General features: G+C 42.9%; 2 protein-coding genes across 4 annotated transcripts; one reads left to right on the plus strand and one right to left on the minus strand.

Moving 5' to 3' along the window:
* The first annotated feature begins 12 nt into the window (after positions 1–12).
* Positions 13–5679, plus strand: scrn3 (secernin 3). 2 transcript variants are annotated; one of them, XM_024389018.2, is made up of 8 exons: positions 13–203; positions 3359–3515; positions 3649–3830; positions 3985–4184; positions 4276–4488; positions 4840–5002; positions 5112–5292; positions 5382–5679. In XM_024389018.2, the coding sequence occupies exons 2-8, from the start codon at positions 3360–3362 to the stop codon at positions 5541–5543; spliced, it is 1257 nt and encodes a 418-aa protein (XP_024244786.1). In that variant the 5' UTR covers positions 13–203; position 3359; the 3' UTR covers positions 5544–5679. The 2 variants fall into 2 exon arrangements, with proteins under 2 accessions (XP_024244786.1, XP_024244787.1); XM_024389019.2 differs by having other exon boundaries at positions 3411–3515.
* A 195-nt stretch (positions 5680–5874) lies between these two features.
* Positions 5875–20546, minus strand: gpr155a (G protein-coupled receptor 155a). 2 transcript variants are annotated; one of them, XM_024389013.2, is made up of 16 exons: positions 20221–20529; positions 13636–14137; positions 12787–13186; positions 12029–12200; positions 10561–10716; positions 9771–9854; positions 9465–9585; positions 9207–9291; positions 8994–9084; positions 8692–8905; positions 8502–8591; positions 8099–8229; positions 7755–7850; positions 7598–7662; positions 7374–7511; positions 5875–7131 (listed from the first exon to the last, which is right to left on the minus strand). In XM_024389013.2, the coding sequence occupies exons 2-16, from the start codon at positions 14051–14053 to the stop codon at positions 6936–6938; spliced, it is 2457 nt and encodes an 818-aa protein (XP_024244781.1). In that variant the 5' UTR covers positions 14054–14137; positions 20221–20529; the 3' UTR covers positions 5875–6935. The 2 variants fall into 2 exon arrangements, with proteins under 2 accessions (XP_024244781.1, XP_024244782.1); XM_024389014.2 differs by having other exon boundaries at positions 6952–7183; positions 20221–20546.
* Positions 20547–22042: the final 1496 nt, after the last annotated feature.

Below are 22042 nucleotides of genomic sequence, written 5' to 3' on the forward strand. Positions count from 1 at the left end.
CGAGTCAGCTCTCTGCGTGCGTGACCTCTGACGTACAGTGAGGCAGTCACAACATTCATTGTGCGCACTTGTGAAATCTGGTAAAGATTGAAATAAAAGTGAAAGTAAGGACGAAAGTTTATAGTTTAATGAATCAGGGGGACACTTAAAACATTTCAACTGTCGGCTACAATTTGTGATCCGCTACTTGACTGCGGTGACAGGTAATGTTAACATGCCTAGCTGAAATCAGCAGATTATTTCAGATGGCACATTAGACAGGCAATGTGCAGTGTATGGTCAAGTGCTTTGTTTGTTCATTTTGTAAAATCATCAACCATTTTTGCGTATTTTATCATAGTGTGTTCTTTGTAAATAGCCTTTCTTCACAGTAGCTTCCCGCTGGGCACAAACTGGTTGAATCAGTTATCTCATTGGAATTTGTCAACGTATTGTGACGTGGAATCTAAATGTCATTAATGTAAACTGTTGTTTTGCGGGTGAAATTTCAACCACAGGATTATGTCATTTCAACACATTTTTAACATAGACACATATAAAATGAATTTGTACCTTTTTTAAACAACGTCAGATATTCAACATTATATCTACCGCCAGATTTTTTTTTTTAGTCTGCAGCACCTCCTACTGTATATTGGAGAGTTGATATACAGCTATGCTCTTTATTTAGTGAATGGGGAAAAAAATCGATAGTTACATATCCGCATCCGCAATATTATTTTTGCGCTTGTTGGCTGTACCTGCACCAAAACCCCAGTATTTTCCCCTTCATAGCTTGTTCTCCATCTTCTTTTTAAATAGGGAGTAAAACATTTTTAAGCACTTTTATTTCCATGATTGATCTAAACTCGTTTTCTAGGGCTTTCTTGTCCCTCAGCAGCAGACATACTGTATAGTGAGCAATATATTTGGAATATTGAATTGCAATAAAATCACAGTATCGAATCGCAATACATAAAGAATCGTGAGAATCCCAATACATATCATACTGGCACCTAAGTATCGTGATAATATCGTATCGTGAGGTCCCTGGCAATTCCCGACCCTAACTTTATTGGATACTTTAAATAAAGGTTGATTTGATTTAGTCCTGTTCTTTAACTTTGATTCTTGGTTGAGATGGAGACGCGAATCCAACATATCAATTATTGATTTGAAGACAAACTGGAATTAAAGCCAAAGATACATCTCCTACAAATGTTGATATTTTGTTGCGTTTTTCAACCAAACACAATTCAATTCCACTTTTGCAGTACAGTAAATACACTATTTACTTGTCGACAAGTGAACAAATATATATTGGATTCATCTTTATATTTTATTTTTAATCCCAGCCCCCGTCCCCGCAGGAGGCCGTCATTGTAAATAAGAATTTGTTCTTGACTGACTTGCCTAGGTAAATAAAGGTTAAATAAAATTTAAAAAATAAATAATTACGTCTCCAACCAAACCAAAACTAAAAGTTAAATAATACATTTAAGCCAGTGGCTCAGTTTTAAGCCAGTGTCTCTATCCAAGCATTAGATACTCTTTAAATTAGGATATTTGGCTGCATTGTCAACCAAACACAATTCAGTAATACTTTAGTAATCCAGTTAAGGCTGTCTTCTAAACTAACGTGACAGCATTTATTCAACCGTAAAATTAGTTACACATCCATGGCCACATTTTGAGGTTAGCCTACTGCAACTGACCTTTAAACAGGTCAACATTTACAAGGCTGCAGGGCCAGATGGATTACCAGGACGTGTACTCCGAGCATGCGCTGACCAACTGGCAAGTGTCTTTACTGACATTTTCAACCTCTCCCTGTTTGAGTCTGTAATACCAACATGTTTCAAGCAGACCAACATAGTCCTTGTGCCCAAGAATACTAAGGTAACCTGCCTAAATGACCACCGACCTGTAGCACTCATGTCTGTAGTGAAATGCTTTGAATGGCAGGTCATGACTCACATCAACACCATTATCCCAGAAACCCTAGATCAATTTGCATCCAGCACCAACAGATCCACAGATGATACAATCTCTATTGCACTCAACACTGCCCTTTCCCACCTGGACAAAATGAACACCTATGTGAGAATGCTATTAATTGATTACAGCTCAGCGTTCAACACTGTATGCCCTCAAAGCTCATCATTAAGCTAAGGACCCTGGGACTAAACAACTCCCTCTGCAACTGGATCCTGGACTTCCTGACGGGCCGCCCCCAGGTGGTAAGGGTAGGTAACAACACATCTGCCACGCTGATCCTCAACACGGGGGACACTCAGGGGTGCGTGCACAGTCTCCTCCTGTACTCCCTGTTCACTCATGACTGCACGGCCAGGCACGACTCCAACACCATCATTAAGTTTGCTGATGACGCAACAGTAGACCTGATCACTGACAACGATGAGACAGTCTATAGGGAGGAGGTCAGAGACCTGACCGTGTGGTGCACGGACAACAACCTCTCCCTCAACGTGATCAAGACAAAGGAGATGATTGTGGACTACAGGAAAAGGAGGACCGAGCACGCCCCCATTCTCATCGACGGGCCTGTAGTAGAGCAGGTTGAGAGCTTCAAGTTCCTTTGCGTCCACATCACCAACAAACTAACATGGTCCAAGCACACCAACAGTCGTGAAGAGGGCACTACAAAACCTATTTCCCCTCAGGAGACTGAATAGATTTGGCATGGGTCCTCAGATCATCATAAGGTTTTACAGCTGCACCATCGAGAGCATCCTGACGGGTTGCATCACTGCCTGGTATGGCAACTGCTCGGCCTCCGACCACATGGCACTACAGAAGGTAGTGTGTACGGCCCAGTACATCACTGGGGCCAAGCTTCCTGCCATCCAGGACCTCTATACCAGGCCGTGTCAAATTGTCAAAGACTCCAGCCACCCTAGTCATAGACCGTTCTCTCTGCTACCGCACGGCAAGCAGTACCGGAGCACCGAGTCTATGTCCAAGAGGCTTCTAAACAGCTTCTACCCCCAAGCCATAATACTCCTGAACAGCTAATCAAATGGCTACCCAGACTACATTAAGTTGTATAAATAGAAAATATCTGACATTGCATTCCCATGTTGTGCTTTTAAATGGTTGAAAGCGCAGTGATAACACATTTAGACGACAACTAAACCAAAAATTGGACATTGTTTTTCCAATGGAATTTGTGCTTTTAGATGGTTGAAAGGATAGTGATAACACATTGGGAATTCAACATTGTCTTTTTGAGTGGGTGAATAAATGTAGAAATCGTATTGATCAACGCCTCAACCAGATATTACCAAAATGCTCACGTTGAAATAACATTATTTGCCCAGTGGGTTGGTTTGGTTGCTGAATTCTTTCTGCCCACCAGAATGTACCCATCTTCCTGTGACACCTTTGTGGCTCTGCCCCCTGCCACCCAGGGACAGCGCATCGTCTTCGGAAAGAACTCCGACAGGCCCTGTGATGAGGTCCAGGAGGTGGTCTACTTCCCTGCAAGAGACTACAATGCAGGAGAAAAAGTTGAAGTAAGTCTTTAAGACCTCCTCTGTACATGTTTTCAACATGTATATTGTAGTGATGTGAAAATGTCACCTGTCTTACACTCAGTAGGTACACAATTACAGCTGTGTCCCCTTTCTGTCTTGCTCCTCGGAGTAGTGCACATACATCGAAATTGAGCAGGCAGCCCATACCAATGCGGTTGTGCTGAGCAGACCAGCCTGGTTGTGGGGGGCTGAGATGGGGGCTAATGAGCATCAGGTGTGCATCGGAAATGAGGCAGTTTGGGGCAGAGAGAGTGCTGAGGATGAGGAGGCCCTTCTTGGCATGGATTTTGTCAGGTGAATATCTGCCAGCTGATTCATACATCATTACATATCTGTTCCTGTCTGTAGTTTGTCATTCTTCAACTAATTATTGCTTGTAAAATAAAAATGCATTGCACTGTAAAGCAAATAATGGGGACACATCATTGTGATGGTTTTGTCTTTGCAGACTTGGTCTGGAGAGAGCAGAGACTGCTCAGAAGGCTGTGGATGTTATTGCTGAGCTGCTGGAGAAATATGGCCAGGGAGGAAACTGCATGGAGGACCAGTCTGGCTTTACCTACCACAACAGCTTCCTCATCTCCGACAGGACTGAGGCCTGGGTGATGGAGACGTCTGGGAAGTACTGGGCAGCAGAGAAAGTGGGAGGTACATTTAAGCTATCAGGGTTTAAGTTTGCCCAACTTGTGAACTTGCAGAGAAATAACAGTTTTTAATGTTGTTTTTGATCCTCCTCTAGATGGATATCGTAATATCTCCAATCAGTACTCCATAACAACCAAGATAGACAAGGAACACCCTGGGATGAGGGAGTATGCCAAGAGCCATGGCTGGTGGGACGGGAAGGCCCCGTTCAGTTTTGCTGAGACTTACTCTTTCATGACTACAGCCAGAATAGAGGCGTCTGGCAGCAGATACTGCGAAGGACGGAACCTACTAGAGCGAAGTAAAGGTGAGTTAAATATGTAGATGTAGGCCTTTGCTTTATGGATTAGTTGTCTTGCGTCAAGTGTAGAAAAAAAATGGGTTTGATCAGATTTGAATCAAAACTGAATAGTGAATCCATATAGGACAGGGCTCTCCAACCCTTTTTTTTCTGGAGAGCTACCGACCTGTAGGTTTTCGCTCCAACCAGTTGTAACTAACCTGATTCATCTTATCAACCAGCTAATTATTCAAATCAGGTGCGCCAAATTAGGTTTGTAGCGAAAACCCACAGGACGGTAGCTCTCCAGGAACAGGGTCGGAGAGCCCTCATATAGGATGACAAACCATTTACAATGAATTACTTTTGATTATTTAGGACACATCACAGCTGAGACAATGATGGAAATCCTGAGGGACAAGGAGAGTGGCATCAACATGGAGGGGATGTTCATGACAACAGGAAGCATGGTGTCTGTCGTACCAACAGACTCCACCCTGCCAGGGGTGCACTACTTCACTGGAACACCTGACCCTGAGAGGTACAGTATGTAGCTGGCCACCGCTCAAACACCCTACCTAGCCATGTTATTGTTCCATCTAAAGTTTATGCAAATCACTGTATATTAATGGTCCTTTCTTACCCAACAGGTCTGTTTTCAAACCTTTCATCTTTGTGAAAGACATTAAACAGTTGAAGCAAACTAGCTCTCCCTGTTATGGTCCTGATGACCCTGTGAAGAAGATGCCCCGTTTCCAGAGCAAGCCAGATCGCAAACATCCACTGTTTATCAAACACGAGGTGGTGGCTGCAATCATTGACAGCACCAAGGTACAGAACTTTTTTCCTAATCTATACATCTTAACCCTTTAAAGATTAAGCAAATATTTGGCTTAAATTTAGCATTTTATTTTTTTTAGGACAAAGGAAAGAAGATCATGCAGAATATGAGAGTGTTAGAAAAGGAGAAGATGGCTGAGATGGAGAAACTTTTATCAAGTGGTATTGAAGACCCGACTTCAGTTGTGCACCTGTTTTCTAACTCAAGCCAGGAAGAACTGAGCGTGTACAGTAACATTTAGTGGGATCTTTCATATTGGAATGACAAGGGGTTGTTTCAAGATCAAACCCCAGCATGCAATAATTTCACTACATTGTAACAGTAAATGGTAGTTTCACAAATTGCTGCTCATCAGTAAAAAGTATTAATACATCTGGGTCATGGTTACAGCCTGTCATTTTCTTTAAAATCCTTGTTTTATATTTTAAAACAAGTATTATATTCAACCAAACAGTAATACTAGAGCGGTTGAGGAGAGAGTTGCCTTTAGTTTGACCTTTGAGCTGTTTACTGAGTGATTAACATAGGCTTATTTGAAGTAAAAGAACAGGACAAATTCACGTTATTACACCACTGCCGTCAGGCATCTGGAAATACCCTGAAAAGGCCTAAAGATAGAGCCACACGTTACCACAACATGTATCCACCAGTTCTGTTGTAAACCAGAGGTTGCAATAGTTGTTTTTTTTCTTTCAGAACAGGCTGGGAATCAGAGGAACATGCAGCATTAGTTGGCTTCAAAGTACATGACACCGTATATTCTCAGTCAAGTGACATGGGAAAAAACAAATACATTGACAAACCATCATTCAAACATTCATAATGCCAAATAAGGTGAATACATGGCTCAATTACCTTATTAGCAACAGTAATAAGCACAACCCCATTAAAAGGACAAAGTAACATCGCTCCAAAATAACACATAATACAGATGACATTTAATCTGGCACATTTGGCATTGTACTCCTTTTCTCCCAACAAACTGAAATGTAATTGTTATTTAGAAATCCCAAAAGATAGCTGATCAGAAATGTATATTTCCTGGCCAAGAATCATTAAAATAAGTCAAAACCAAAACCACAATTATGCCTCAGCAGACATAAACATTTGACACCGTTCTAGCTACATGATTCAAAATAGATCTAGCTGCCGTATCCTATTTTCAAGTTCTAAACAATGGCCAAATTAAGGACATTTAGAATACACAGCAACATTATTCTATTTTTAATACCATTCTTGTCATTCGAACTAAATAAAAAAACATGTATACCATGAGGCTGACTGAACAAGCTAGTCTGTACAACTTGAGATGATAATGCAAGATTATTCATGATTAGATCTGCCTCCTTGGCAAACTTAAATCTCGTTATGCATACGGTACCACACAAACATATTACAACGGACAGTTCAAAAGACAAAAACAAACAAGTGCTCAATGCTTGTTATGACTGCATATTTCCCATGTGCAAAACAGTATGAGTATTTCAAAATGCAGCACTCTTCAATTCACCTCTATTGGTTATTACTGCTAGGTAGGTAGAGACCTGGTTTCAGGTTTGGTAGGTAGGTAGCCAACCTCTGTCATCCTGTGCCTCAGGAGAGCCCTTGAGACGGGGCCTTCCCAGGGCCCACCTTACGCTGTGAAGCGGTAGTGCAGCTCGTCATCTTGGAAGCCGTACTCCTGGGTGATGTGCTGGAGAACCCCACCCTGCTGCAGTCGGCCACCGTAGAGCAGCGCCTCTCCTCGGTCCTGTGACAGACCCACCTGCAACAGCCACTCCACCAGCTCACTGCCAAGAAAAGTGTCCGCCACCATCCTCTCCCCACACCTGTGTGTCGGAGGACAGATTCACCAACAGGCCAGTTAGGCACTCCCCACAGCTACCAGGGCCAATAGGAACGACAGAAAGAGGGGGGAAGCAGATAGACAGGGAGAAGGAAGATGGCGCACAGACAAAAGCAAGAGAGAACACAACCCATGGACCAAAAAAAATAATTTATATTAGGGATGATCAATGGGTATACAAAAACTATGCCAGACGGTCAAATCATAAGCAAAGTGGATCCTGACCTCTTCTTCTGGACAATGTCCCGGACACACTGCTCTTTGTGGTATTTGGTGAATTGAGTGCAGGTCATCATGATGTCGTCAGACACAACCAGTTGAGGCTGCTCCTCTGGCTTCATACTATGCCACAGACTGGACATCCTGCACAAAAATACATGTCAAGGCATCTTATTCAACACACAGCTTACTACTAGATCCTATGAAATGCAAGTCAGGGAACCACTTACCTCTTTTTAAATGGCAATATTATCAGATGTTTGTCCAGACCAAAAATCCCAAATGAGATGAAGCCCTGAGGACAGAAAACACAGATATGTAAACACCACCATTAAAATGAATAGAGCAGTTGTTAATGCCATTATGTCTAGGGCAGGCCTATTGTACCTGTCCATAGTTGACCACAGCACAGAAGAACTGCAGCTCTAAGTAGAGTCTCCCAGGAACTCGATTAAACAGCCACCACAGGCAGCTGGACAGGTTCTAAAAGCGTGGAGCGAGACATGCAGTCAAACACGGATCATCATACTAACCCAAAAACTGAAGGGCAGGACAGGGGTAAAACTAAATCAACAGGCTGTGTTGCATAAGGTAGGCCTAGCTGTGAGGTAATGGCATAATAACTCGAGCACAACATTTCATCACTACATTAACTGACCCTTGAGCAACATCCCAACCAATTAGGTTGCATCTTATCCTGAGGGAGCTTTGTGTGATGCTGAGTCACTCACAGCTAATAGGCTGACGGTCAGTAGCAGGCATAGGAGCACGTGGCGGGCCACCTGTCTGTCTGCTAGCTGCCTCTGCTGCTCCTCCTGGGCCAGTAGACAGCCTGTGGACTCACAGCCAGTCCCACACTGACCTGAGGAAGGCCACAGAGCAGACATGGCTGGTGACCCACGGGGTAATGACATGGTTTCAAATGAATCACTTAACTAACCTAAGCGTGACATTTGTGTGGGGATAACTGGGGCAAGGAGTATTTCCTGGTCTGACCACCCGTCCTGACCAGGGAAACTCCTTGCCCTTGGTTTAACGATATCATTTGTCTATAGGAAGAGGAGGTATCTGACACAACGAATTCAAATGAAGACTAGAGGGATGTAGGTTAGGATGTTTCTTAAAAATCACTACCTGGCTCGATGAGAAGTGCGGCATTTTTGTTTGTGCTGACAATCATATCAGGCATGGGCTGGGACGGAGCACAGTCACACATATGGCACTCTGACAACACACACAGAGGATACATTTGATCAGCATCACACACTTGATTAACAAGTCTACTGTAATATACATGTCATAAATCCTGCTAACGCAAGTATACCTTGGTTGATGCTTCTGGCTCTGCCTGGCTCCAACATATCTGGAATAGTTTGGGTATCGGGGCAACTCTGGGGCCTCAGATCCTCAGTAGTGCCCAACAGAGAGTCTCTCTCCAGGACCTGGTACTTCGAATCCCATGTGCCTCGACTGAGGCCCATCAATGAGCCCCCACTCAGCACTATGCTGAAGGCAAGCACAACTGAGGTGCAGATGTTCTGCGGAAGTCAAAAATAAGGTCAGGATGACGAAGTCATGTTCTACGAGAGGCGATTCTGAATGTCTACTTTCCCCAGTCCGTCTCACCTGGGGTGTCCCGTAGAAGAACGCAGAGTCGATGGTGTCAGGCATCCTCTTCCCAGTTATGAGGAGCACTGCTGCCACAAGGCCTGGGACTCTGTTGGCAACAGATAAGTACCATGTTTGAGCAGAAGATTCAACAAACAAAAAAGGTCCCTTGATTTACAGCTATTTCATTACTTCAGTGGGGGGAAAAAAATTAATAAAATCATGACTCACCCCCAGCCTGCAATCACCAGGAAGCCTGGCGCAACCTTCAGCTCACCACCCCTCTTCATCAGCACAAGGGAAAACGCTATCAGACCTGAAAACACCACAACGCGCACTCTAGCTCGAGATCATTGTCGTCGCTAGACGCCACACCGTTCACCCTTTTTCCTTTCGAATCGCAGCATGTCAAACGCACAACACAACAGCATAATGTAGGAGAGAATGGTGGTGGTATAAAGTCGATGGTCGTACAGGTGACGGACATACCTGGCCACACGTAAGTACTGTACAGTGAGCCGTACAACAGTGTGAACGTCAACACGTGTCCAATGAAGCTGTCTTGGCGCACGACAAAGTTCCACAGGATCATGCCGACACAAGCCAGAATCTGGACGCACGGAGAGGCACACATCAAATAGAAAGCAACAATCAATGACAACTTTTACACAGTGATATTGCACTTACAACTTTCTACTATGGACAATATGACATGTTCAACATTATTCCTTGGACATACAATGTGTCAGTTGAAGAATGTTTTTGTGAAAAGTAACAGATACACAAAAGCCTTGCCTGTGCCAGGAACAGGTTGAGGGTGAACATGTGAGGTAGTCTCTTGAACTTCTTACTCAGGAACATGACGGTCACTGTCCAAACCTGAAACAAAAAGACCTCAAAAACTAGATATGCTCGTCTACACAAACCATACAGAAAACGATACCATATGTCTTCATGTAAACCGGCATTGCAATTTCATAAACCCATATCACAGTATATAAAAAAAGATTGACGCCAGTCGAGAAAGAAAATAAAAAATAAAATGGCAAGTCGAATGGGAACAGGAACAGAAAATAAACAGTCCCAAATCAAATGTATTTATAAAGTCCTTTTTACACCATCAGATTTTTACAAGCAATGTGTTCCCGGTTCGTTACAGAAGTGAAACGGAGGTCACATGATAGGAGGAAGTAAGTCTCACGTATCATATCATTGGCACCAGACAGAGACATCCTGCTGATGACTTTGAACTGCTTGGTTTCAAGTCACATCCCCATCCCTGCTCTTCATAGACTTCCTGCGCTTTTCCATATCATTGTATCCCTTTGTCAATACAGAGTTGATGTAGCCCAGCCTAAACTGTATCACCTATTACTACTGTCCCCGAATTCCACAATATAAATGGCATTAGGTACAAAGACACTTTAGTACAAATCATCACAGCACCGTGCTTGGGGCTTTTAATTTCCTGAAATCCGACCACCCTGTCTGAAATAGAGTAGGCTAACCAGCACAAAGCCAGTCAGGAGATAAAGACTACAGTTAATGCTAGTTCATAATGGTGGGGAGGCAGTCAACAACTCACCAGTGTAACTAAGCTGATGATGCTGACATTAAAGCTGACATTCTGCAGTGAATCCATCAATGGCTTAGGGTCCATCCATGGTATTGTCAGCAACCAAGCAGAAACATACATTATGGGAGCTGAGAGGAATGTGCTTAGTACCATCCCCGAGGTAACCTGTTAGAAAACAATTATGACACTGTCAATGTCTTCCTATGTCATACATTTCTATTAGGGATGCACATTTATTTTTAATTTTTATTATTATTATTTTTAAATCGGTAAGCATATCAGAAATGGACGATATTAGCGTAAAATGACAACATTGGCCCGATGTGTAAAAATTATGTCAAAGCTGACATTCATGCTGTACCTATATAACGTAGGTAGATGACGCCTCAAGAAACATAGAGCTACATGTGCCACACAGCATTCCTAACCTAGCCCAGAATGTCTGCTGTGTGGATCGAGCAGTCAACAAGTCGAGCAGTTATTTGAAAGAGTAAGAATATTTTAGCGCGACAAATCAAAAGGCGAAATCCATTAAATGCCAAGATAATGTAATTCATTGCCCTTGACAATTAACGGATCTCTGTCGTGGATGATGTTGGCTTTTGCCAACTGGTCGAGCACTGGTAAACACTACCAAGTAGGCGCTATTTTTCAAATGTTGCCCTACCAGAGTTACACAGTATTGTAGCTACTTGCTATGTCAGCCCCATAAGCATAGAGTCTGACAGCACAGTGGGTCGACGAGGATTCCGTACTCAGGAAAGCCGTGTTGCATGTTCAAGAATGTGCTTGTTCTCATACGGCTGCTGCCATTTCAAATGGCATTTGAGAACATGTTTGAAACCTGAACACTCCTGTCTCCATTTGAACAACTGACTGGAAAAATAAGCTCATCAACTGTACTGCAGCAGACGTGATACCCTCTGTCGTGGCATTGAAATGCCTTCTCAACAAAACTGCCGACACAGACCGTCGGGTTAACTTGGAAAAGTACTCTACTAGAGGCTGTGAACAAGCGATTTGGTGGCATTCTCTCTGAGCCTCTAGGTATAAGGACCGCTAATTCGATGCAGACAAGAAACAGGGTTTACGTGGAATGTTACAGACACAGCTGGACAAGATGGAAACGGACACAATGACAGTGAAGCACGGAGGAAGAGGCGCCACGGACAGACAGAGCTGAAAACTTCACTCCTTGACATGTATGATGAAATCCTGGTTGAGAATGAAACGATTGAACAAATAAACAACGAAACAGCACAGCAAGTAAGTGAAAGAAATAGGTTTTGTTTATGTTTTACTGGTAATGGAGACATAAATGCCAACAAAATAACTTGTTGGTCAGTGTGTGTTTCAATTATTTAACTGTACTAGAATGTTTAAAAGGGGGGGGGGGCAAGGAAAATATCGGATATCGGTAAAAAATGTCATATCGGTGCATCCCTAATTTCCATACAGGAGAGGGTTGGTGACTTACAACTTGTAGCTCCATGTTATAGTGAGCAGCATAGATGGCCACACTGGGGGCGGTAGGGAAGACTCCATAGAGGAAGGCATAGTTGGAGAGACTGGATTGGTTGAGACCAGTGTTGGTGTGGTCGGCATACAGTAGCTCCACCATTTCTCGACAGATCAACGGCATCACCAACCTCCAGAAGGAAAAAAACCCCCACAAAAAAACACGTTATTTAAAGTTTAACGTTACTAAAGGTTTACAAGAGAAACACTGGATTCCTTCACAATGAATCATCAGGCGAGAAGAAAGAGACTATTTCTTCTCCTAACCCTTGACAATAATGTTCTGCAGGTCAAAACACTGAAATGTGGGTGGGTGCCAGCATTGAAGAATGTTGGTAATAGAATGGTAGTCATGAGCCTACGGTTCCCTTGTGTGTGACAGACCTATATGGATCTAAAGTTCATTCTGAGTCAATAACATGTTGTCAGCTCTCCGACAGGCCCAGACCTGCATGACATTACACCAACACAAAAATGTAATAACAAGCAGGTGTGGTCTTAGGTCCTGACACTGTATAATTACAACTAACGCTTTAAGAACAGGATGAACATATATGAACTGCAGGCCTATATGAATATGAAATTATATCACAGTTTAAGTCAGTAATAGGTTAAAAAAAATATATATTTTTTTAAAGGCCATTATACTGTACACGTGTAATAATCTACCCTAACATTCTCAAACAATCCCTCCTAAATCCACCCCAAGACACTCACAGTTTTGCAGTGATGAGCAGGATCAGGGCTACAACAGTAGACCTGGTGAGCTTTCCCAACTGGCCCACCATGGAGAGGCCCAAGTAGAACAGGGCCGCTCCTCCAAAAGAGTTGGCCAGGCCGTCCACAAACTGCTCCATGAAAGCAGGGATCTTCTGGGCCAGGATGAAGTGGAAGATGATGCCAATAACAACCATGAAGACGATGGGGTTCTTCAGAACTTGAAGGATGACCACACCCACTATTTGGAGTTTGTTCTGCTGCCGGTCTCTCTGGTCCCTCCACTTCTGGATCTCACAGAAGGCAAAGCCAATCGGGTTGAGAAGCATGAGAGACACTGGGGCCACCAGGTAGATGTACTGTAGGTACTCCGGGTGGGTGTTCTTATACAAGGCCTCAACTGTAAAAAATATATAATTTTTTTTATTAAAAAAAGGTACAGTTTAGGAAGGTATATTTTAGGGAGGAGAGCAGAGTGAATCAAAATCTGTGTCACAAACCAACCAAATAAGATTTAAAGTATAAAAGACATTCGAGACATCAATTTCCTTTGTTCTGAGGTTCTGCCAGGAGGAGGCTCTCAAATTTTAAGTGGAGTGAAACTCAAAATTCAAAAAGGCACTCGCACATCTGAGCAATCTTTTCTGCAGGTGCATGGTAACAGTTGTACAAGATGAAGGAAAAATGAAACCGCACACTGCTCTCGATAGTAACACTGATAATAAAATGACATACCGATAAGCTTATTAAAGATCAGTGATACTATCAAGAGCAGTGTGTGGTTTCCTTTTTCCTTCATCAAGTGGAGTGAAACTGAAAGGATGGAAAGAAGAAGAACACAACACTCACCAATAGGATATCCCAAAGCAAAGTCATTGCTTTGAGTAGCAAAGATTGAGAAGAGACCAGCTTTGCTGAAGCGAGTGTCGGGACTGGCAACCAGCAGTGTAATCACACACACAATGAAAAACACAGACACTTTGGCGATGAGAATACTCCACAGAAATGGCCAGATGACATTGCCAAAGTCCAACAGTACCATGTTCTTAAAGAGCAATGCTGGGAGGGCAAACTTGGACACAAAGTTCCCCAATCCTTTGGCCTGTGTGGATGTGATGATGTTTGCTCGACCAGCAATGTAGCCACACAAGATGATCCCAAAGCACTCCAGGAGTGCTGGGAAGAGCTTGTCAATGGACATGGTGGGAGGGGTGTCAGGGGGATCCATGTCCCCATAGGAAATATTGAGGTTGGCAGGGACCTTCATAGTGGTGGTGGTGGTGTAAGTCCTCAGATAGCAGCTCTCATGGCTGACCAAGCTGATGGGGGTTGCTGGTGTCACTACCAGTCACTGAAAACAGAAAATACATGGAGGTCAGTCAACTACTACGATTACAATTTAGAGTCCCTAAAAACAGCAGTAATGACAATGTCTTACGCAATTGAAAAATTTCTGAAAAAAAAAAAAAAGTCTGCAGAAGTAAAACAAATTAGTCGTTTTTTCACACGCATGTTCCTCAAAACTGAACACTAAGATAGCTAGAAAACAACAAAGTCTACATTTATCCACTGACGACAACCAGAAAATGTGGTACCAATGACTTTGACAACATATGTAACTACCGTGTAAATACTAGGTAGAAGTTAGATGGGTAACTGGTAAAACTCACACCAAATGCAACCCAGTCTATCAGTTAGCTAGTAGGTACTTTGTAGCCTAATGCAACCGTTGACAGTGTAAGCTACTTTTAAACAACTCGGACAAAACAGCGGTGCTAGTTTTAGGTCCCAAAAAACAAAAAGAGATCTGCTGTTTGATCAGACAATTAATCTTGATGGTTGTAAAGTCGTCTCAAATAAAAACTGTGAAGGACCCCTGACTTCACTCTGGACCCTGATCTCTTTTGACATATAAAGAATATTTCAAGGGCAACATTTCTTCATCTTCGTAACATTAAAACATTTGAAACTTTTTGTCCAAAAATTACACCGAAAAACTAATCCATGCTTGTGTCACTTCTAGATTAGACTACTGCAATGTTCTACTTTCTGGCTACAACACTAAATACACTTCAGTTAGTCAATTGTAGCAGCCGTGTTTAGCACTAGAACCAAACAACTAGACCATATTACTCCAGCGCTATAGTCTCTACACTGGCTTCCTGTTAAGGCTAGGGCTGATTCCAAGGTTTTACTGGACTTGCTCCTACCAATGTTTCCAATTTGGTCCTGCTGATCATACACTACGTGACCAAAAAGTATGTGGACACCTGCTCGAACATCTCATTCCAAAGTCATGGGCATTAATATGGAGTTGGTCCCCCCTTTGCTGCTATAACAGCCTGGGAAGGCTTTCCACTAGATGTTGGAAGATGGCTGAATGGAAGCAAGTCCCCGCAGCAATGAGCATTAGCGAGGTTTTATTATTTATTTTATTGAACATTTATTTCACTAGGGAAGTCAGTTAAGAACAAATTCTTATTTACAATGACGGCCTACCCGTCATTGTTGTTGGGCGATTAGGCCCGGCTCGCAGACGGTGTTCCAACTCATCCCAAAGGTGTTCGATGGGGTTGAGGTCAAGGCTCTGTGCAGGCCAGTCAAGTCCTTCCACATCGATCTCGACAAACAATTTCTGTATGGACCTCGCTTTGTGCATGGGAGTGACCTCTACACCACTCCAGCTGATGCTTGGCATTACACTTGGTAACCTTAGGCTTGTGTGCGGCTGCTCGGCCATGGAAACACATTTCATGAAGCTCCCATCGAACAGTTATTGTGCTGACATTGCTTCCAGAGGCAGTTTATAAGTCGGTGGTGAGCGTTGGAACTGAGGACAGATGATGTTTACGCGCCATGCGCTTCATCACTCGGCAGTCCTGTTCTGTGAGCTTGTGTGGCCCACCACTTCACGTCTGAGCCGTTGTTGCTCCTTGTCGTTTCCACTTCACAGTGATGCCACTAACAGTTGCCCGGGGCAGCTCTACATGGGTAGAAATGTGATGAACTGACTTATTGGAAAGGTGGCATCCTATGACGGTGCCACGTTGCAAGCCACTGAGCTCTTTAGTACGAGCCATTCTACGGCCAACGTTTGTTTATGGAGAATGCATGGCTGTGTGCTCGATTTTATTCACTGGTCAGCAACGGGTGTAGCTGAAATAGCCGAATACACCAATTTGAAGGGGTGTCCACATACTTAGTGTCCCTACCCGCATGCTATGGTCACAAGACACAGGCCCCCTTATTGTCCCTAGAATTTCTAAGCAAACAGCTGAAGGCAGGGCTTTCTCCTATAGAGCTCAATTTTCATGGAATGTTCTACCTATCCATGTGAGAAAGGTCAAGAGAGTCTGCGTTTAAGTCTTTACTGAGTAGGTCCTATGATTGAGTGTAGTCTGGCCCTGGGTTGGCGAAGGTGAACGGTAAGGCACTGTAGTGATGAATCGCCCTTGCCGTCTCCCCTCTCGCCACTGGGATTCTCTGCCTCTAAGCCTATTACGGGAGCTGAGTCACTAGCTTACTAGTGCTCTCCCATGCCGCCCCTAGGAGGGTTGTGTCACGTTGTAACAGGCTTTTTCCCCCGCTATACTCGACTTGAGTGAGTTGAGCTACTGATGTGATCTTCTGTCTGGTTTTGCGCCCCCTCGGGCTTGTGTGGTGGAGGAGATCTTCGTAGGCTATACTCAGCCTTGTCTCAGGGTAGTAAATTGGTGGTCTATTGATATCCCTCTAATGGTGTGGGTTCTGTGCGTTGGCGAAGTGGGTGGGGTTATATCCTGCCTGGTTGGCCCTGTCCGGGGATATCGTCAGATAGGGCCAGTCTCCCCTGACCCTCTCAGACTCCAGTATCTATGCTGCAATAATCTATTTGCCGGGGGGCTAGGGTCAGTCTGTCCTATCTGGTGAGATTCTCCTGTCTTATCTGGTGTCCTGTGTGAACTTAAGTATTCTCTCGCTCTCTTGCCATAATTACATTAAAACAAAATGGATGACCATGCCTTGTAATGTTTCTAAAAGAAAGAAATATATTATTACGTAGTAAGAAATAATGTGGTATGTTTCTAAATTTAATTACACATTTTTGTGACCGAGTCTTTTAACCAAAATATCAGATACAAAAATGTTTAGCTGCCCCTTTAATGACAAGAGGTTACCAAGGTAACAGGGTCACTGAATTAGTATAATGTGTCAGCGTGTGAGATTTGGGCATCTCTTCACTATCAGCAGACTCAAACTAACATGGAAAAATAACTGAGCTTGTGAACAAAACAATATAAATAGCCAAGAAGCGAGTACAAAGTCTCACTTTGTAGACTTTAGACTAAATTAGACCAACAACTTTTATGCCTCTGCGCAGCGCCTCCAAAAATGAATCTATCAGCACTTCACTCAGAGCGTACAGCTCTCCTGCCAGGCAGTGTTGGTGCGTGATATAGAATTTGTATTTCTTTGTGCGATTAGCATCTCTGAATCAAAACAGAAGACATACTTTGAAAACAGCTACCGCAGCATTTTTCTTCAATAAATTGACACTCACATGTGCTCAACTTGCCTTAACTATTTTTATTCAGAAATGTAATTCACTGTAAAGCCCTGAAAATTGACCACCCGCCAATGTGACTGGTGAAATAGACCGTCTTACCCACCAATACCTAAATCAAACCGCATTTAGCAGGTGGCAGGTGTTCATTTTATGCCCTGGGATAAGGGCAATTCCATGGTAACAGACTAATTTTTAACTTTAAAAGTATGCCAAACAAAAAACATTGATTGCAAAGTTACACAACTCGAGGACTAGGCCTAATTAACAACTCCCACAGATTTTTGAAAACAACATTTACTTGAAGAGCAGTGCAACTGTAACGTTTCGTAACAGAACGACGGGAAAATCTCCCTCAGTTTTGTGTGACCACGTTTTGAAATAACTTGGTTAAATATGTACTCGGAATTAAGATTCAAAGATGTCTGCAGAAAGAATGGGGTGTCAGCTACCGTATATGACACCTTGAGTTAAAAAAAAATATATAGTCTGGTTATTGAACTACAGTAAGTGAAGTGGATAAACACCCAGTAACAGAATAATGGTAACAGAATGACACCATGGTTCTCTGATCTGTACTGTAAAGAAATGTATAAAGTTTAATGTAATTCGCTTCATGGCGATGTATCCTGAACAGGTACACAAAGGTCGAAAATGTGTACACAACCATTCAAAGGTTTGGGGTCACTTAGAAATGTCCTTGTTTTTGAAAAAAAGCAACATTTTTTGTCCATTAAAATAACATAAAATTGATCAGAAATACAGAGTAGACATTGTTATTGTTGTAAATGACAATTGTAGCTGGAAACGGCTGATTTTGAATAGAATATCTACATAGGCGTACAGAGACCCATTATGAGCAACTATCACTCCTGTGTTCCAATGGCACGTTGTGTTAGATAATCCGAGTTGATCATTTTAAAAGGCTAATTTATCATCAGAAAACCCTTTTGCAATTATGTTAGCACAGCTGAAAACTGTTGTTCTGATTAAAGAAGCAATAAAACTGGCCTTCTTTAGACTAGTTGAGTATCTGGAGCATCAGCATTTGTAGGTTCGATTATAGGCTCAGCACGGCCAGAAACAAAGTACTTTCTTCTGAAACTCGTCAGTCTATTCTTGTTCTGATGAAGGCTATTCCATGCGAGAATTTGCCAAGAAACTGAAGATCTCGTACAACGTTGTGTACTACTTCCTTCACAGAACAGCGCAAACTGGCTCTAACCAGACAAGAAAGAGTGGGAGGCACCGGTGCGCAAATGAGCAAAAGGACAAGTACATTAGAGAGGCTAGTTTGAGAAACAGATGCCTCACAAGTCCTCAAATGGCAGCTTCATTAAATAGTACCCGCAAAACACCAGTCTCAAAGTCAACAATGAAGAGATGACTCCGGGATGCTGGCCTTCTAGGCAGAGTTGCAAAGATGCCATATCTCAGACTGGCCAATAAAAAGAAAAGATTAAGATGGGCAAAAGAACACAGACACTGGACAGAGGAACTCTGCCTAGAAGGCCAGCATCCCGGAGTCACCTCTTCACTGTTGACGTCGAGACTGGTGTTTTGTGGCTACTATTTAATGAAGCTGCCGGTTGAGGACTTGTGAGGCGTCCGTAAGTGACCCCAAACTTTTGAACGGTAGTGTACATCCTCCTCCTTTCTACACACTAGCCCTGTCAAAATACCCATACAAGCGTACTACATACTTAAACTGCACACTCATTTCTACCTTTGATCGAGTAGAATTCACTTGTCTTTGACAACAGCTGATAATCAGATGATCTGACGCGCTGTACCAAAATTAACGAATGGCACTCGCATTATATCATATAATCTCACTTTATATGACGCATTGAGTACTTTAAAAAAAATGTTGCATACTATAAAACATTGTTTTGCATACTATTAAGTATGTTAGTATGAGGATTCGCACACTGCCACTTCTAATGAGCTCCGCTCCAAAACAAGACCAAATTTGGGTGGTCTGGATCAAGCATAGACATCTATGTTTCACAAGTTCGGACATCACAGTACAGCACAGTAGTTCATTACAGTAAATTATACTGTACTCTAGTGGGCTCTACTGTACTATATATACTGACCTACGTTCTCTAGTTGTATTCACTGTACTGTCCAAACTTGTGAAACAGACGTCGATGATTGGTTGGTTCAGATTTGGATTGACCAAATTTCAACTATATTCCAACGTCCATGGACACCCGGGGTGTCAGTCAGTTCTCAGAGGGTGAGAGTGATAGTTACAGATAATGGATAGAGGGGGCTCATGGGTAGGTCTCGATAAGAGCTGCGAGAGATGACATTAACTGGAGAGAGAAGACAGACAAGAGACAAAGATGAAGAGAGAGTGAGAGGAAGACAGCGAGAGACTGTTAAGACTTGTTTCACACGTTTGCGTTGACCACCACACGACAGACCGATAAAGAAAACAGTTATGACCTGAACATAACTGTATGACAGTACAGTAGAAGGTGACCCAACGGAGTTGTGACTACTATGAGTTCCCATAGTAGACAATTTAGTTGCAGTCATTCGGTTACCTATTTGGTAACAGAATGACATTTCATAGATATATATATATATATATATATATAGACTCTTAGCTTTCATTTGACACCAAATGTAATGCGCCCTAATGAACTTCCTGTTAGTGTTCGTGAATCATGGGGCGTTTTACATGGAAATGCCCATTATCTAAATGAGCTAACGTTAGCTATAGACAGCCCAATTAACCTTGCTCTATCCAGATAGTATGCGCGCTATTTATACATAGGTGACATGCTAGCTTGTCAAAGGCAATGAATGTACCGGGTGCAATTGTGTCTAGTCTCCTCCAAGTTGCTAACAACAACAACAAAAAAGACAAGACAACTTACCGATACCTCTCCATGTCAAGTGCACCGTCTGTGTCTGACAGTTCACGTTGCTTACACTCCTTGCGGTGACTGCAGTGCAAACTACTTCACCAATCAAATGACATGGGGCGGAAGGGACCAATGGGTGGATTCGATTATGCTGAACCGTGGGGCACCGGTGTCTGGGCCGTCACATGAATGGGCAAAAGCGGTGAGGGAGGAGCGCACTTTTCAAATAGAACAGTAATCTGCGCCACTCGGTCATGTTGTCCACAAGGCAGCACGGTGGCTTGTCCAGAATCATACAACATCAATTAGCATTTTCAAACTAGTCTTCATTGGGAAGGCAGATGAAGCGATTTTATCAAAATAAATCACTTTCGCATGTGAAAACACAGAATCCAACTAATTTCCACATGCTTAATTACGTCACTTAACGTTTTTTTTGAGCCGACTACGCAGTGGGCTTTGAACGGGGCACCTGCTTCACGCCCGGGAGTTAGCCCGGTTTAAAAACAAACGCAATCAATTTTCACTCGATACAAAACATGGCTACCTTTGGTCGCCCGGGCCAGATTAATCGAAACCCCTTATTGTTGGCAAAAGTTCTTATTCTTCTTCGAGGTTTATTGGCAGACTTCAACCTATAAAGTGTATTGCTGCCACCTACTGTACGAGTTAGTGAACGATATAAAAAATAGATTGCAGGAATGTTCATAGACTTAGATAGACATCGCATCATTGTATCTGTCCTATTAAGACGTCTGTTAGAGCACGAGCAGCGCCACTGAGGACATCTCCATTTTGAACAGAGAAGAATGGTGGGAGGAGCTATAGGCGGATGGGCTCATTTTATTGGCTGGAATATATTTTTTATTTTTTATTTTAATTTTATTTAACCTTTATTTAACTAGGCAAGTCAGTCAATAACAAATTCTTATTTACAATCACTGCCTACCCCGGCAAAACCCTCCCCTAAGCCGGACGACGCTGGGCCAGTTGTGCGTCAACCTATGGGCCTCCCGATCACGGCCGGTTGTGATACAGCCTGGGATAAAACCGGGGACTGTAGTGACACCTCTGCGATGCAGTGCCTTAGACAGCTGCACCACACGGGAGACCTTATAAGTAAACCAAGTAAACCAAGAAAACAATTAGACATCAATTACTTCTTGCTAGTTAGGAGACACTGTCTCCATTACAACACACTGCATGACAGGGTAGTGAATTACTCATCATCGCTGCTCTCCCAAGATGGGTGGTAATTTTATAAAGCATCTTTTAAAAAAGTTTCCTCAATGGAATGGTGTCAAACACATCAAATAAATGGAAACCACATGCTTGACTCAGTTCCATCAGTTCCATTCCAGCTATTGCAATGAGCCAATATAGCTCCTCCCACCAGACGCCTCTGATTTTGAAGTAGTCCATTTTCTTCTTCTACTACTTCTTTGAGTTGGCAAACAAACTGGAAGTTAACAAACAGGACCATTTGAATCCCACCACTATGCAATCTGTTTTGTCCACCTAGATCCAAACAAAACAGATAAAAGACAATACTGTGCAGCCGTATTCATCGACCTGGCCAAGGCTTTCAACTCTGTCAATCACCACATTCTTATCGGCAGACTCAACAGCCTTGGTTTCTCAAATTACTTCCTTGCCTGGTTCACCAACTACTTATCAGACAGAGTTCAGTGTGTCAAATCGGAGGGCCTGTTGTCTGGACCTCTGGCAGTCTCTATGGGGGTGCCACAGGGTTCAATTCTCGGGATGATTCTTTTCTCTGTATATATCAACGATGTCGCTCTTGCTGCTGGTGATTCTCTGATCCACATCTACA

Source organism: Oncorhynchus tshawytscha, linkage group LG26 (genome assembly GCF_018296145.1).
Source record: "Oncorhynchus tshawytscha isolate Ot180627B linkage group LG26, Otsh_v2.0, whole genome shotgun sequence".
NCBI lineage: Eukaryota > Metazoa > Chordata > Actinopteri > Salmoniformes > Salmonidae > Oncorhynchus > Oncorhynchus tshawytscha.